Source organism: Elephantulus edwardii, unplaced genomic scaffold, assembly GCF_000299155.1.
Source record: "Elephantulus edwardii isolate Elephantulus edwardi_28Jun2011 unplaced genomic scaffold, EleEdw1.0 scaffold00044, whole genome shotgun sequence".
Taxonomy (NCBI): Eukaryota; Metazoa; Chordata; class Mammalia; order Macroscelidea; family Macroscelididae; genus Elephantulus; species Elephantulus edwardii.
The window spans coordinates 5,368,984-5,384,262 of NW_006399794.1; the positions used below are offsets into that span (position 1 = coordinate 5,368,984).

At 38.4% G+C, this 15,279-nt stretch overlaps 1 protein-coding gene across 1 annotated transcript in view; it reads left to right on the forward strand.

Annotated features, from left to right (window-relative positions):
• The window catches only part of TMEM41B (transmembrane protein 41B), a 26,943-nt gene that overhangs the window by 3,271 nt on the left and 8,393 nt on the right, over nucleotides 1-15,279 (forward strand). The window contains exons 2-3 of the mRNA XM_006885596.1: nucleotides 9,519-9,636; nucleotides 14,949-15,077. Of these exons, the coding sequence (XP_006885658.1) occupies nucleotides 9,519-9,636; nucleotides 14,949-15,077 (247 nt within the window). The remainder of the gene's footprint in view (nucleotides 1-9,518; nucleotides 9,637-14,948; nucleotides 15,078-15,279) is intronic.

The window sequence follows — 15,279 nt, forward strand, 5'->3', positions numbered from 1 at the left end:
TACCATGGACTGCTAGGAAAACAAACAGATTCATCCTGGAAAGGGATGAAAAAACCGGGCAACTCCTTGGAGGCAAAGATTCTGAGGCTCTGTTTGACATACTTTGGACATGTTGTAAGGAGGGACTGGTCCTTGGAGAGGGGCATCATGCTTGGTAGGTGGAGGGACAGGACAGCGCAGGAGAGGAAGGCCCTCTATGAGATGGATTGATTCAGTGACTGGAGCAATTGGGATGGGTGTATCGGAGATGGTGCGATTGGCACAGGGCAGAGCGGAGTTTAGGGCTGTTGTACACAGGGTTGCTATGAGTCGCAAGCGACTCGATGGCTCATAACAACAGTGGACTAGGAGGCAGTCGTCTGAACAGAGAAAGGAAACAACAGCATGGTTTAAAATTGGGAAGGGTATACAAATTTGTTCTGTCTCTGTACCTTTTTAATCTGTGCAGAACAGATCATCCAGGAGGCTGGACTCAGTGAGGAGGAATGTGGCATCAGAATTGGAGGAAGACTCTTCAGCAACCTGTGATATGCAGATGACAACAATGTTGCTTGCTCAAACTGAGGAGGACCTGAAGCACTTGCTGCAGAAGGTCAAAGACTGTAACCTTCAATATGGATTGAAGCTCAGTATCAAGACAACAAAGATTCTTGATGAGCCAATTGACAGCATTATGATAGACAATGAAGAGATTGAGATTGTTAACATCTTTAGTTTGCTTGGCTCCTCAATCAACACTCTTAATACCTGCAGTCAGGAAATTAAAAGACAAATTGCATTGGGAAAGTCTGTTCTCAGGGACATCTCTGGAGTACTAAAGAGCAATGATGTCAGACTGAAGACTAAGGTACGCCTGATCCAGGCCATGGTCTTCACAGTTATGTGCTATGCATCAGAAAGCTGGACAATGAATAGGGATGATAAAAGGATAATTGATGTCTTTGAGCTGTGGTGCTGGAGATGAGTCTTGAATATACCGTGGAGTGCTAATAGAATAAACAGGTTCATCCTGGAGAGGATGAAACCAGGCTGCTTCTTGGAGTCAGAAATTCTGAGGCTCCATGTGACATAATATAAGCATGTTGCAAGGAGGGACCCATCCTTGGAGAGGAACATTATGCTTAGGAGGGTGGAGGGGAAATGCAGGAGAGGAAGACCCTGGACAAGATGGATTGACTTACTGACTGGGGTTATAGGAGTAGGTGTGTCAGAGACAATAAGGGTTGGCTCAGGATAAAGTAGGGTTCAGAGCTGTTGTACATAGGGTTGCTATGAGTCACAGGTGACTTGACTGTACTTAACAAAATAACAGACCTTTTATAGTATGTCACCTAAGAGATTAACTGGTCAGGAATGGAGAATTTGTTGGGTGGTTGTAGGAGGTAAAGTTGGCTATGGTTGAAATGGTGTGATAATGTAGAGGATTTTAAATGATAGGTTATTAAATGTGCTTTAAAAGACCTCTTTAAAATATTGAGGGGCAGGGATATCAGTTTAAGCATGAAAATGCATCTCATCAAAGTAATGGTATTTTCAGTTGCTTTCTATGCATCTGAAGGTTGGACAGTGAGTAGGGAAGAACAGAGTAAAAACCAATGACATTGAATTGCAGAAAAGAGTTTTGGGTATCCTGTGGACTACCAAGAGAAAAACAAGTCTGTTTTGGAGGGAGTGCAGCCTAAGTGCTCCTGAGAGGCAAGGATGATAAAACTTTATCTCACATACTTCGGGCATGTTAACAGGAGGAGCCAGTCCTTAGAAAATGTCATCATACTGGAAAAGGTGGAGGGTCAGAGAGAGGCCGACCCTCACCCAGATAGATTTACACAGTGACTAACAATGAGCTCAAGCCAATCAGAGGCCTTAAGGATGACAGGGGCTAGGGCAAGCTTCCAGAGTTGTTCATAGGATTGTAATGAGTCTAGTCAGCCACCACCTAACGACAACTTGCTTGGCAAAAGAATTTGCAATCCATTCTGTTTATTAATTAATCCCAGTTTTTTTCCTTGCCTTTTTATTCTTACATATCATATTATGATTAGTGTTAAAAAATTTCTTTATGTGCAAAATATATTATTGATACCTTTCATGATAGAATTTGGGACACTTGTTCTAATCAGTAGCCACTGATGTGATGGTGTAGTTATTACTTAAACAAACGCAAACTCAATATCATCAAGGTAGTTCTAGTTTATAGTTACCCTATAAGATCGACTAGAACTTTCTTATAGGATTTCCAAGGCAGTAATACCCCATGAACTCTCAAAAGAACAAATAAATGTACATTGGAGAAAGTGCAACAAGGGTGCTCCTTAGAGGCAAGGATGGTGAAGTATCATCTCACATACTTGGTACATTTTGTTGAGAGGGGCTGGTCCTTGGAAAATGACATCATATTTGCAAAGGTCAGTGAGGGAGAGGAAGACCCTTGATGAGATGGCTCAATACAATGACTATAGCAATGGGCTTAAGTCTATCAAGGATGATGAGGATAGCACAGAATAGAGTGAGGTTCAGATCCATTGTACATTGGGTCACTGAGTTGTAGAGGGCATCTAACAAAAGTAACAACAGCTGTCTTTATGGGAACTGACAGCAACATCTTTGTGAGGGAAGCCGAATATCAAATTTACTAATAGTAGACCAAATACTGTATCAGGAAGTGTTGTTGTTATGTGCCATCGAGTCGCTTGCGACTCATAGTGACCCTATGTACAACAGCCCTAAACTCTGCTCTGTCCTGTGCCAATTGTACTATCTCTGACACTCCCATTCTGATTATCCCAGACACTGAATCAATCTACCTCATAGAGGGCCTTCCCCTCCTGCGCTGTCCCTCCACCCTCCCAAGCATGATGTCCTTTTCCAAGGACTGGTCTCTCCTCACAACTTGTCCAAAGTATGTTAGACGGATCAGGAAATGAGGGATGCTTAATACAAGCTGAAGGCCACCTTGTGGCACTAAGGTGTAGCGGCAACATTGTTCTTAGTTTGTATCAACTGAATCCCTCCCTCCTGAGATAGCATAAAGAGGAACTTGGCCTTATCTGTAAAAGACTTCAGCATTATCCTTTGTTTTTGTTTTGTACTTCCTTATGATTTTACTTTGTTTACCTTCCTTATGATTCTAAATAAATACTCAGAGAAGCATGGCTTGGGGCCTTCAGTCATGGGAAGTGTTGGCCCCCTGTTTTTCACACTCTCTGTTCTATATCATTCCTGGTAGTCTGTCTCATTATTAATAATTATAAAATTATTTCATTCTTTGGGACCCTCGGTCTGCAACATCTTTGTCTCATGGAGCTACTGCTAGTAGACTTTTCATTTCTCGACTGAACATTTAACCCCTGGGTCACCTGGGCTCCTTCCTGTTAACTACTTAGCAACCAGTTTTCTAGGTTAAGGGAAAAAAATAATTGTGATTGCATTTGAAAGCTAGATATTTAAAAAGAGGAGAAGTATTAAAGAAGAATTTTAGTAATCATTGAGAAATATGTGGTACTTTCTAGTACATTTCATGCCACTTTTAACACATTTGTAGTTTATTAACTGACACATCTATAGATCTTTTATTTACACAATTATTCAGTTATTATCTTGAATATATTTGAAGTGTTTTATATACTAAATCTGTTGAGCTCTTTGCTAGGACTCTGGGTGACTTTGAAGACTTGTGAGCAAGTCAGTATCATAATGAAAGTCTAATAATTCATTATGTGGAAAGGTGAGAGATAGGGAAGAGATAGAACCAGTTAGCAGGCTCTTGACCTAATCTATATTTGAGGATGCCTACACCAACTCCTGTACCTAGTGTCAAAGTATGTTAAGTGTTGGGCTCCTAACCTAAATACTTCATTTATGCTTTCTATTTTTTTTTATTTTATTTTTTTACTTCCATTCCATTTTGTTTTTATTTTGGGCAGTTTATATCATCATATTAAGACAATCCTGGTGGTGGCACGGAAAGGAGCCCTTTTGTTGTAATTTATAATGTGTCAGACTTTTAACCTTGAGTTCATTGGTTCAAATTCACAAGTACTCCACAAGGGAAAGATGGACCGTCTCCCCTGTAAATATTTATAGCCTCAGAAACCTGATGGATGGTCCTGTGAGGAGGAATCAACGTGATTGCACTAAGTGGTTTTGGTGGCATAGTAGGTTAAAAGGTAACCAAAATGTTCAGTTTGAATCCACAGTTGATTGATGCATAGCAAGTAATTGCGTGTACTGTCAAATCATATCTGACTGGTTCAGCAGAGCATCTGGTGGATTTGAACCATGCACCTCTGGGATTGCAGTGCAACTTCTTGCCACTAGGCCACCAGAGCTTGCCCAGCAAGTAATTGCGAAGACCATGGCCTGGATCAGGCACACATTAGTCTCCAGACTGACATTGTACTGACATCAGTACTCGAGAGGTCCCTGACAGCCAGCTTTCCCAATGCAATTCATCTTTTGATTTTCTGACTTCTGGTGCCAAGAGTGTTGATTGTGGAACCAAGTAAACTGAAGTTTTCAACAATCTCAACCTCTTCTCCATTCATCATGACTGCCAGTCTGCCCAGTGGTGAGAATCTTTTGGCTTCTTGGTGTTGAGCTTTAGTTTATATTGAAGACTACAGACCTTGACCTTCTACAGCAAACTCCTCTTGTTCTCTTTAGTTTCAGCAAGCAAGGTTGTGTCATCTGCATAACTCAGGTTGTTGATGAGTCTTCATCCAATCTTAATGCCACATTCTTCTTCATAAAGTCCAGCCTTTAAAGTGATCTGTTAAGCATATAGAAGACACACTCCTTTCTTGATTTTGAACCATGTAGTGTTTCCTTGTTCCCTTGCTTTTTTCTTTTTTAATTCTTTTACATTGTTACACATTTTCTTACTCCTTCCCTCCTCTCTCCCCCAACCCTCTTTGCACTGCGCTCCTTGTTCTAGATTGTTGTCATACATGTGATGCCTAATCATATAGTTGTTTTGAACAGTTCTCCTCATCTGATCTAATGCACCATTCATAATCTCTCCACTTTTTTCTCATTCTCTCCCCAGCCTCCTTGTGTCTGTCCTATTTTATAACAGTGGTGTTATACAATACTCCAACCTCTACTATATGACTTTTTTTAAATGTCCCTGACAGCAGATTTATTTCATGCAGTTCACCTTTTGATTTCATGACTGCTGGTGCCAAAACTGTTGATTGTGGAGCCAAGCCAGCTGTAACTGTTAACAAACTCAATCTTTTCTTCATCCATCATGGTGCTGCCAGTTGGCCCAGTGGTGAGAATCCTTGTCTTCTTGATGTTGAGCTTCAATCCATATTTAAGACTACCATCCTTGACCTTCTGCAGAAAGCGCTTCTGGTCCTACTAAGTTTCAGCAAGAAAGGTTGTGTCGTCTACATAACAGGTTGTTAATTCATTTTCCTCCAATCCTGATGCCACATTCCTCTTCATAAAGTCCAGCCTCCAAAATAATGATCTGGTCTGCATATATAGATTGAAGAGTTATGGAGATAGGACACATGCCTGACACACTCCCTTCCTGATTTTGAACCATGCAGTGTTTCCCTGCTCTCTTCTGAGGACTATTTCCTGGTCCAAGTATAGGTTTCACATAAACACAATCAAGTGTTCTGGAATTCCCATTCCCCTCAAGGGAACCACAATTCCTTGGGATCAACACAGTCAAAGGGCTTTGCATAGTCAATGAAACACACATATCCTTCTCGTACTCTATGTTCTACCAAGATCCATCTGACATTGGCAATAATGTCCCTACTGCCATGGCACCTTCTAAACTGAGCTTGTATTTCTAGTAGTTCTCTCTGTCAGTGTACTGTTCCAGTCATTTCTGGATAATCTTCAGGATATTGCTTGCATGTGATATGAGTGATGTTGATTGCCATCAAGTTGATGATGACTCATAGCAACCCTATGAACAAAAGTCTTTCTATAACTATTGTTGTTTCTCCAAGTTTGTAGAGTTTCCATAGGAATGTGCTTAAGGAAGTGGATTCCACTCCTGCTTCCAAAACTGTCTTAAACAGGGAGCTCCACCAAACACTGTCCACCATAGGCAACTGTTAGGGCATTTGACACCCGAATGGCACAAGGCTCAGCATCACAGCAAACCTAGATTACCTCAATACAGCAAGCTGACAGAAGGGTGCTGTATGACTTAGAAGTATGTTTCTCAAAAACCCAACCAGATTTGAAAACCAAGGCACGCCATGAGGTCCTTCATTCCACAGTCCTTCCCCATCAAACATTCCCATTGAGTAATATTGCACGATAATTTCCACACTCTGTTGGCTCACCTTTTTTTTTTTTAAATTTTTTAATTTTTGTGTGAGTGTACCGTCAAATCAGATATGACCGGTACAGGAGGAGATTGTCCCTCCTTTTCCTGGCAGAGCATCTCGTGGATTCGAACCGTGTGCCTCTGGGATTGTAGTTGCAGCTCCTTGCCACTAGGCCACCAGAGCTCCCCATGGCTCACCTTTTATTGGAATGGGAATAAATATGGATCTCTTTCAGTCAGTTGGCCAGGTAGTTGTCCTCAGATTTCTTGGCCCAAGTGGGTAAGCACATCCAAGGCAGCATCTGTTTGTTTAAATATGTCAGTCTAGAGACTAAGGTGTACCTGATTCAGTCCATGATCTTTGCAATTACTTGCTATGCTGGATAATGACTAAGGATGATAGAAGAAGAATTGATGCCTTTGAGTTGTGTGCTGGAGTAGAGTCTTGAGCATACCATGGACTACCAGGAAAACAAATTCGTCTATCTTAGGGTGAAACCAAGTTTCTCCTTGGAGGCTAGGATTTTGAAGCTCCATCTCACATACTTTGGGCATATAGCCAGCAGAGACTAATCCTTGGAGAAGAACATCATTCTTGGAAGGGTGGACAGTGCAGGATAAGTAGACCCTAGATGAGATGGATTGGTGTGGATAAGTGCATCTGAGTCAGTAAGACTGGCTCAGGACAGAGCAGGCTCCAAAGCTATTGTCCATAGGATCACTTTGAGTTGCAGGCGATATGACAGCACATAACAGCAACAGCTATATGACTTTACAGCCTTAATGCCTGCTATCCTTTGACTGCTGTATTTTTCTCTTAGTTCAAGTTGTCAATAGAAAAATCTAGTCAGTTAATAATGAATTGTTTTTACTAAGGTCAGATGTCTGACCTTGGACCACTCAGTTTCTGTATTTGTGAGGATATTAGATTTATTTAGGGGGAAATAAGCACTCAGTCTGGATTTGGGAGAGTCTTGACTCTGATGGACTGCCATTGAGATTAGCCTGTTTGGACAATATCAACAAACAACTCGTTTCCTTCCAGTAGGAGCAAACTCGTAGCTGACTCTTCAGAGGTTTTCAGAGCCTATAAATTGCGTAAGAAGAGCCTTGGGCAACAGAGGGAGGAGTTTTCTTTATGGAGCACAGAAAAAAAACATAAAAAAATTTGAGACTCAACATTATGTGACAAATCTTTGGGAGTAAGGAGACCGTATAACATTCATCACTGTAATTAGTGAATTGTTAACTTTGGTTGAAAATCTATCTACAGAGCAGGTTGGTTTTCTATTCAATGATTTAAACACATTTTGTCAATTGATACACATTGATTATAAATACCCTACAGTATAGCAACACTCCATTCTAAATTTTTTAATGCAGCATTTCAGCAGGAATTTACTATTTTTTAATTAAAATATCCTTGTAGTTAGTTTTAACGACAGAAATATTTTCACATGTTTCACTGTACCTACTAGGCTAATGCTCTCTGCTCATTTTTAAAAACTTTTTCGTTGTGAATTGGGTAAAGGTTTATGAAACATTTCAGTTTTTCATTGACCAAACTATACTCACTTTATTTCATGTTGATTGCAGTCCCCACAATGTAACATCCTTCCTTCCACTTCTCTCTGTTTTCCATTTCTTGGGACACTTGTTATTGAGTAAAAATATTTTATTATTGTTATTGATATTTACAACCAATCAAATAAGAATCCAAATAAGGTTTATGTACCTAGTTAATATCTTTTTAAAAAATTTTTTATTAATTTTAATAAACATTTACAGAAATTTTGGATTTCCATTCATTTACTGTTGTACTTTTCTCCTTGCCCAGCCCTCCCCTGCCCCCAGTTCACTCCTCTCTCTGAAAAGTTAAAGAAAAATTATTTCATTGGTATACAATCCCCCCGCACCCTCCCACTGCCCCAATACACTCCCCTATGCAACCTTAATTCTGGGTTCTTGTGATAACCATAATACCTTATCATATATTACTTTTAAATTGTTCCCTCATCTGTTTCAGTGCAGTATACATAATTTATCCAGTTTTTCTCAGTCTTACTCCAACCCTGATGTCAGTCCCATTCTATAACAGTGGCACCATGCAGTATTTGTCCTTTTGTGACTGAGATACTTCACTCAGCATAGTGTTCTCCAGCATCACCCATTTTGAATAATATTGCATGAGTTCCTTGTTTTTCAAAGCAGCGTGTGTGAATATACCACAGCTTCTCTATCCATTCATTTGTTGATGGGCACTTGGGTTGTTTCGAACTCCTTGCTATTGTGAACAAAGCCGTGATAAACATGGATGTGTATATATCTGTTTGGATGTCAGTTATGGTCTCTTTGGGGTATATTACCAGTAGTGGAATTGCTGAGTCAAATGGTATCTCTGTTTGCAACTTTTTGAGAAAGTGTCACACCACCTTCCACAGTGGTTGCACTATTTTACACTTCCACCAACAGTGAATAAGGGTTCCAGTTACCTTCCACAGTGGTTGCACCATTTTACACTCCCACCAACAGTGAATAAGGGTTCCAGTTTCTCTACAGCATCGCCAGCATTTGTTGCTTGCTGTTCTGTTAAATGTTGCTACCCTGACTGGGGTGAGATGATATCTCATAGTTGTTTTGATTTGCATCTCTCTTAGAGCTAGGGATTTTGAGCATTTCCTCATGTGCTTGTTGGCCATCTGAATGTCTTCTTTGGTGAAGTGTCTGTTTATATCCTGTGCCCATTTTTCAATTGGATTATTTACCTTTACCTTTGGTGGTTTTTTTTAAAAAGCACCAAAACACCTTCCGTAGTGGCTACACCGTCTTTGGGCTCTTTGGAGAGTTTATGTAATTCACAAACTACTTGAGTTTTTCCTAAAAGGTCATTCATTCTCTCTATCCTCTAAAACTCATAATCTAATTATATGAAATTGAAATTCAGTGATAGCATTTAGAACATAAAAAGGAAATAAACCTAAACTCGTTTCCTTTGATTTATCAACAAATCAATGCTATTATGATTTCTGATCTTTTTTCCATGCTTATAAAATATTATCTCCCCCAAAAGTGATATGCCCAGATAATAAACCAAGTACTAAAGTACTGAAAATTTTAGGACAGAAATGCTTTATGGAGAAAAAGCAATTAAGGAAAACATTGGCTGGCTTAGAAACTGTCTTCCTTTTACTTAACTATAGTTTGTTTTTGTTTTTCTTTTCAGAGAAAGCCCGAGCAGAAGCTGGGTCCGCAAGAATGTCGCTCCTTATATTGGTGTCCGTTTTTTTATCTGCAGCTTTTGTTATGTTTTTGGTATATAAAAATTTTCCCCAGCTTAGTGAGTAAGTATATTGAAAGAGAAGGTGAAAATTTCTAGGCATTATAGGAATGGGAATGGATTAAAAATTGAAATGTAAATTTATTTCAAGTAACAAAAACAGTCATGACAATATTTCAGCTCTCCTTATTTGTAGCAATATCATATCAACATTGTTATTTTTTTAACACTATTATTGAAAACCATTTAAGTTTCCTGATTTTCTCAGCTTTCAGACAATTTTTTATAAAATGCAACTATAGTATATTTTTATATTATGACCTTCTTTATAGTCATGCTATTTTTCTCCATCTTCATTTTATATGTTATACATGTTGTGCACATGCAAGTTAGCATTTCATGACTTCGTTTTTGCTTTATTTCAGTTGATTATCATTTGATATTTTCTAATTTCATTTTTAATGCAAGTAGTCATCAAATAAGTTTATTTTACAGATCAGTAAGAGATATTCTCATTTAGTTGGGAAAAAACCCCTTTTTACTATACTCCCTCCTTTTGTTTTCTCCTTCCTGCTTTCTATTTTGATTAATTTTTGCCAGTTTATATATTCAGCATTTCCCCTTCCTTACTACATTCCTGTCTCCTTGCTGTTTTTTTTTTCTCAGTTTTTCCAGGTGATTTGGTCTGAATACGTACTCTTTATGTTGAGCTTAACTTTATTAAACCTTGTATATCTGGTTGGTGCAAGTTCACAGTGCCCAAAACGTTGTGGTAAATAAAATACCTTTCAGAATTTAGAATGTTCCAGTTTGGAATGATAACATGAACTATAATTTATAAATATGTAATACCTTTAGCAGACTTCTGGGCAGTTTCCCATTATCAAATGTATTAATATTTTTGTACCAACAGACATAATAACACCAAGTTTAATAATAAAATGTGATGTTTTTACTTAATTTTGCTGACAAATTAAAAAACTTTTTTCTTTGCAGAAATTATACATTTTTAGGTAAGAGACTGTAGGCCTTAAACAACTCACATAGCCCAGGATTATTTAATACCATCGCTGTATAATCTTAGATTATATGAGGGACTACTAAGATATAGTTATGTTTTCTGCCAGGACTAGCCTGGTAGAAATGCAAGCTAAATGGATAGTTGGAAAATGTGATTTCATAGTGTCAGGAAATTTTTGTTGCCTTTAATTATTTTCCTTCACTTTCTTATGCTTAAAATACTAAAAATTTTAGTTGTTGGCCCACAGGACACTGTGGGGCCCACCTGCCAATAAAAATTAAAGTTGATCTACAACCAGGAGAAGATAAAATAGATCTTCTAAGAATGGGACCTATACACATCCAAAAACTTCTCCAACAGGGTAAAAAGGGAAGCCACAGACTGTGAAAAAGTATTTGGTAATGACATGTCAAATAAGGGACTTATATCTAGAATTTATGAAATACTTGAGCACCACAACAAGATAAAGATAAATAATCCAATTGAAAAATGGGCATAGGATATGAACAGACACTTCACCAAAGAAGACATTCAGATGGCCAACAAGCACATGAGAAAATGCTTAAAATCCCTAGCTCTAAGAGAGATGCAAATCAAAACAACTATGAGATATCATCTCACCCCAGTCAGGGTAGCAACATTTAACAGAACAGCAAGCAACAAATGCTATTGAGGTTGTAGAGAAACTGGAACCCTTATTCACTGTTAGTGGAAGTGTAAAATGGTGCAATCACTGTGGAAGGTGGTGTGACGCTTTCTCAAAGTTGCAAATAGAGATACAATTTGACCCAGCATTTCCAATACTGGGAATATGCCCTAAAAAGACCATAACCGTCACCCAAGCAGATATATGCACACCCATGTTGTGGCTTTGTTCACAATAGCAAGGAGTTGGAAACAACCCAAGTGCCCATCAACAAATGAATGGATAGAGAAGTTGTGGTATTATTCACACAGTGGAATACTACGCTGCATTGAAGAACAAGGAACTCATGCAATATTATTCAAAATGAGTGACGCTGGAGAACATTATGCTGCGTGAAATATCTCAGTCACCAAAGGACAAATACTGCATGGTACCACTGTTATAGAATGGGACTGACATCAGGCTTAGGGTAAGACAGAAAAACTGGATAAATTGTGTATACTGCATTGAAACAGATGAGGGAGAGAACAATTTAAAAGTGATATATGTTTGGGTATTATGGTTATCACAAGAGTCCAGAATTAAGGTTGCATAGTGGAGTCTACTTGGGGCAGGGGTTGTGTGCGGGGGATTGTATACCAATTAAATAATATTTCTTTTACTTTTCAAAGAGAGGAGTGAACTGGGGAGGAGGGATGGGGCAGGGAGAAAAGTGTAACAATGAATGAATGGAAGTCCAAAATATCTGTAAATTTTTATTAAAATTACTAAAATTTAAAAAAAATAAAGTTTAATTAACTTTATTTTAAAGTCTTAATTTCTTACATACATTAAAATTCTTGGGAAGATAGCAAGTACTATTGTTATGCTAGTTATTATTTTGTGCTATCAGCCAGTTCTGGCCGTACAGGACAGAATAGAACTGCTACTTAGTAATTCCTAGACTGTTACTAGGAGAGGCTTTTCCTTGGGATAGCATGCTTAGAAAGGTGGAGGGTTAGTGACAGAGAGGAAGACCCCAGTGAAGATGGATTGAGATGACAACTGCAGCTTTAGGGTCAAGCATATCAGAGATGATGAAGATATGACAGGATTCAGGTCTTTTGTTCAGAGTTGCTACAAGGCATACTCGGTTTGACATCTCTTGTAGCAAGAAGCTGTACTGCAATCCCAAAGACACATGGTTGGAGGCCACCAGCTACTCTGTGGGAGAAGGATGGGTAATCTCCTCCCATGCAGTTAATCGTCTTTAAAAACCCACCAGAGGGTAAGCTATGGATCTGTTTCGACTCAACGGTACACAATGAAACACTTAAGGATGCTTTAAGCAGAATATGAAGTGTCCAGGAAGCATTAAAAGAAGATGGAAGGAAGGGTAACCTAGTGGCAAGAAGCTGCACTGCAATCCTGGAGGAGTGCAGTTGGAATCCACCAAATGCTCTACTGGCGAAGGAGAGCAATCTCCTATGCCATTCAGATCCAACTCGATGGTACACAACAACAACAACAACAACAACAAAAAACGGGACGGAAGGAATATACACATCACTGTACCAAAAAGAATTGGCTGGGGAGCTCTCGTGGCTTAGTGTCAAGAAGCTGTGCTGCAATCCCGAAGGCACATGGTTCGAATCCATCAGATGTTCCGTTGGAGAAGGATGGACAGTCTCCTGTGTCAGTTGAATCCAGTTTGATAGTACACAAAAAACAAGAGAATTGGCTGACATATAAGAATTTCATGAAATGTATGATCAAGAGCCTGTCATGATGGAGGAAGTTTAATCTGCCCTAAAGAATTGCAAAATATAAGGCCCCAGGAATTGACGGCATGCCAATTGACATATGTCAACAAACAGACCATGGCCTGGATGCACCTACCAAGTTTTGGCAAGAAATCTGGAGGACAACTACCTAGCCAACTGACTGGAAGAGATGTTTGTTCCCATTTCAAAAAAGGTGACCCAACAGAGTGTAGAAATTAACAATATCATTACTATCACATACAAGTAAGATCCTGCTGAAAATTATCCAAAAGGACTGGAAAAGCACACCAACAGAGAACTGCCAGATGGCCAGGCTGGGTTTAGAAGAGGTCATTAGGGATATAATAGCTAATATTAGATGGATCTTGGGTGATAGCAGAGAGTACCAGAAGAATGTCTGTCTGTGTTCCATTAATGATGCAAACGTATCTGACTGGATCACAACCAACTGTGGCTAACTGAGAAGAATGGGAATCCCAGAACACTTGATTGTGCTTGTATGAAACTTGTACGTGGACCAGGAGTCAGTTGTCAGTACAGAGCAAGAAAACACTGCAAGAAAGTCTGCTATCAGGGACCTCCCCCCTCCATTGTACTGAAGAGCAACGATGTCAGTCTGGAGACTAAGATGCGCCTGATCCAGTCCAAGGTCTTCACAGTTATTTCCTATGCGTCAGAAAGTTGGACAATGACTAGGAATGAAAGAAGGGAATTGATGCCTTTGAGTTGTGGTGCTGGAGAAGAGTAATCAAAAAACCATGGACTTTTAGGAGAACAGACAGGTCTGTCCTGGAGAAGGTAAAACCAGGCTGCTGCTTAGAGGCAAGGTTTCTGACTTTGGGCATGTTTCAAGGAAGGACCAGTTCTTGGAGGACATCATACTTGGGAGGGTGGAGGGACTGCATAGGAAAGAAAGACCCTGGATGAAATGGATTGACTCAGTGACTGGCATAATGGAGGTGGGTGTGTTAGAAATGATGAGGTGACTCAGGATAGACCAGTATTCAGGGTTGTTGTACATAGGGTTGCTATGAGTCACAAGCCACCTAGTGGCACTTAACAATGTTTACAGGATCGCACCTACAGGTTTCCATTCCCTCACAACCACTGGTCAATTTGAACTCCTAACCCCTTAGCTTAGCAACTGAGTACTTAGCCATTGTATCAGCAGAACTTCTTTGCTAGTTATAGATAATATAGATAAGATGGTTAGATTTGGTCTTTGCAATTTTGGTCAGGTTCTAAGGAATAGAGAGTTGATTGAAAAAGAGAAAGATTTTAAATGTTATAACTTTAAAAGCCAGTTTAATGTACTACCTTATTTTTTGTAGGACCTAAGAAAGAGCATTCTATCATTGTTCTGCAGGTTCAGTTAAATGATAGTATGTAAACATATAAGCATATGTATGTATGTAAACCTAAACAAAGTGGTTGGGTATGAGATTTAAAACTTTTGTAAAAAGTATTTATTTGTAAACATAAAAGCAAATTGGTAGAGAAAAGTTCAGGAATTCTTTTGTCGATTTTGAGTTGCTATGTTTGAGAAAAAGTATAAACTGACATTAAAAAATGTTTATTTCATTTTAGTTGAAATTGATTACTGATTTTCATTTATGAGGATTACCAAAAATGATGCTAATATTTTAAAATATGCTAATATCAGTGATTCATTGTTTAATTCAAACCAATATTGTAATAACCCCTTTTAAATTTGAATCATTTTGAACTTTCATTTATAGATTAAAGGTTTCATGAAACTTAATGAAAACATTTGAAAAACAATTTCAAACTTTTGAGTTTAAAATTGTTAATTTAGAGTTAGCATATTAATATCAAAACATAAAATCATTTTGGGTAATACTGCATGTTTTGAAGTTGATCTGTATATTAATTTTATTGGCAAAATTCTGTTTTAAAATTTTTTCACTTTAACTTTCTTTCTTTAGAGAAGAAAGAGTGACTATGAAGGTTCCCAGAGATATGGATGATGCCAAGGCTCTAGGAAAAGTTTTATCCAAATATAAGGACACCTTTTATGTACAAGTACTTGTAGCGTATTTTGCTACATATATTTTGTATCCTTTTAACTGAATAATGTTTTCTAGCTTTGTTCAAGAAAATTATTTTAAAAGGTCTGTTCAATTGTATATTGCATAACTGTTCCTTTTAATGATTAATGCAGAATATATAAAATTAAATAGAAAAATTCTACCTATATCTCTTTAATGCAGCTAATTTTATATCCATATATTATCAACGTGTATTTTTATTTTATAT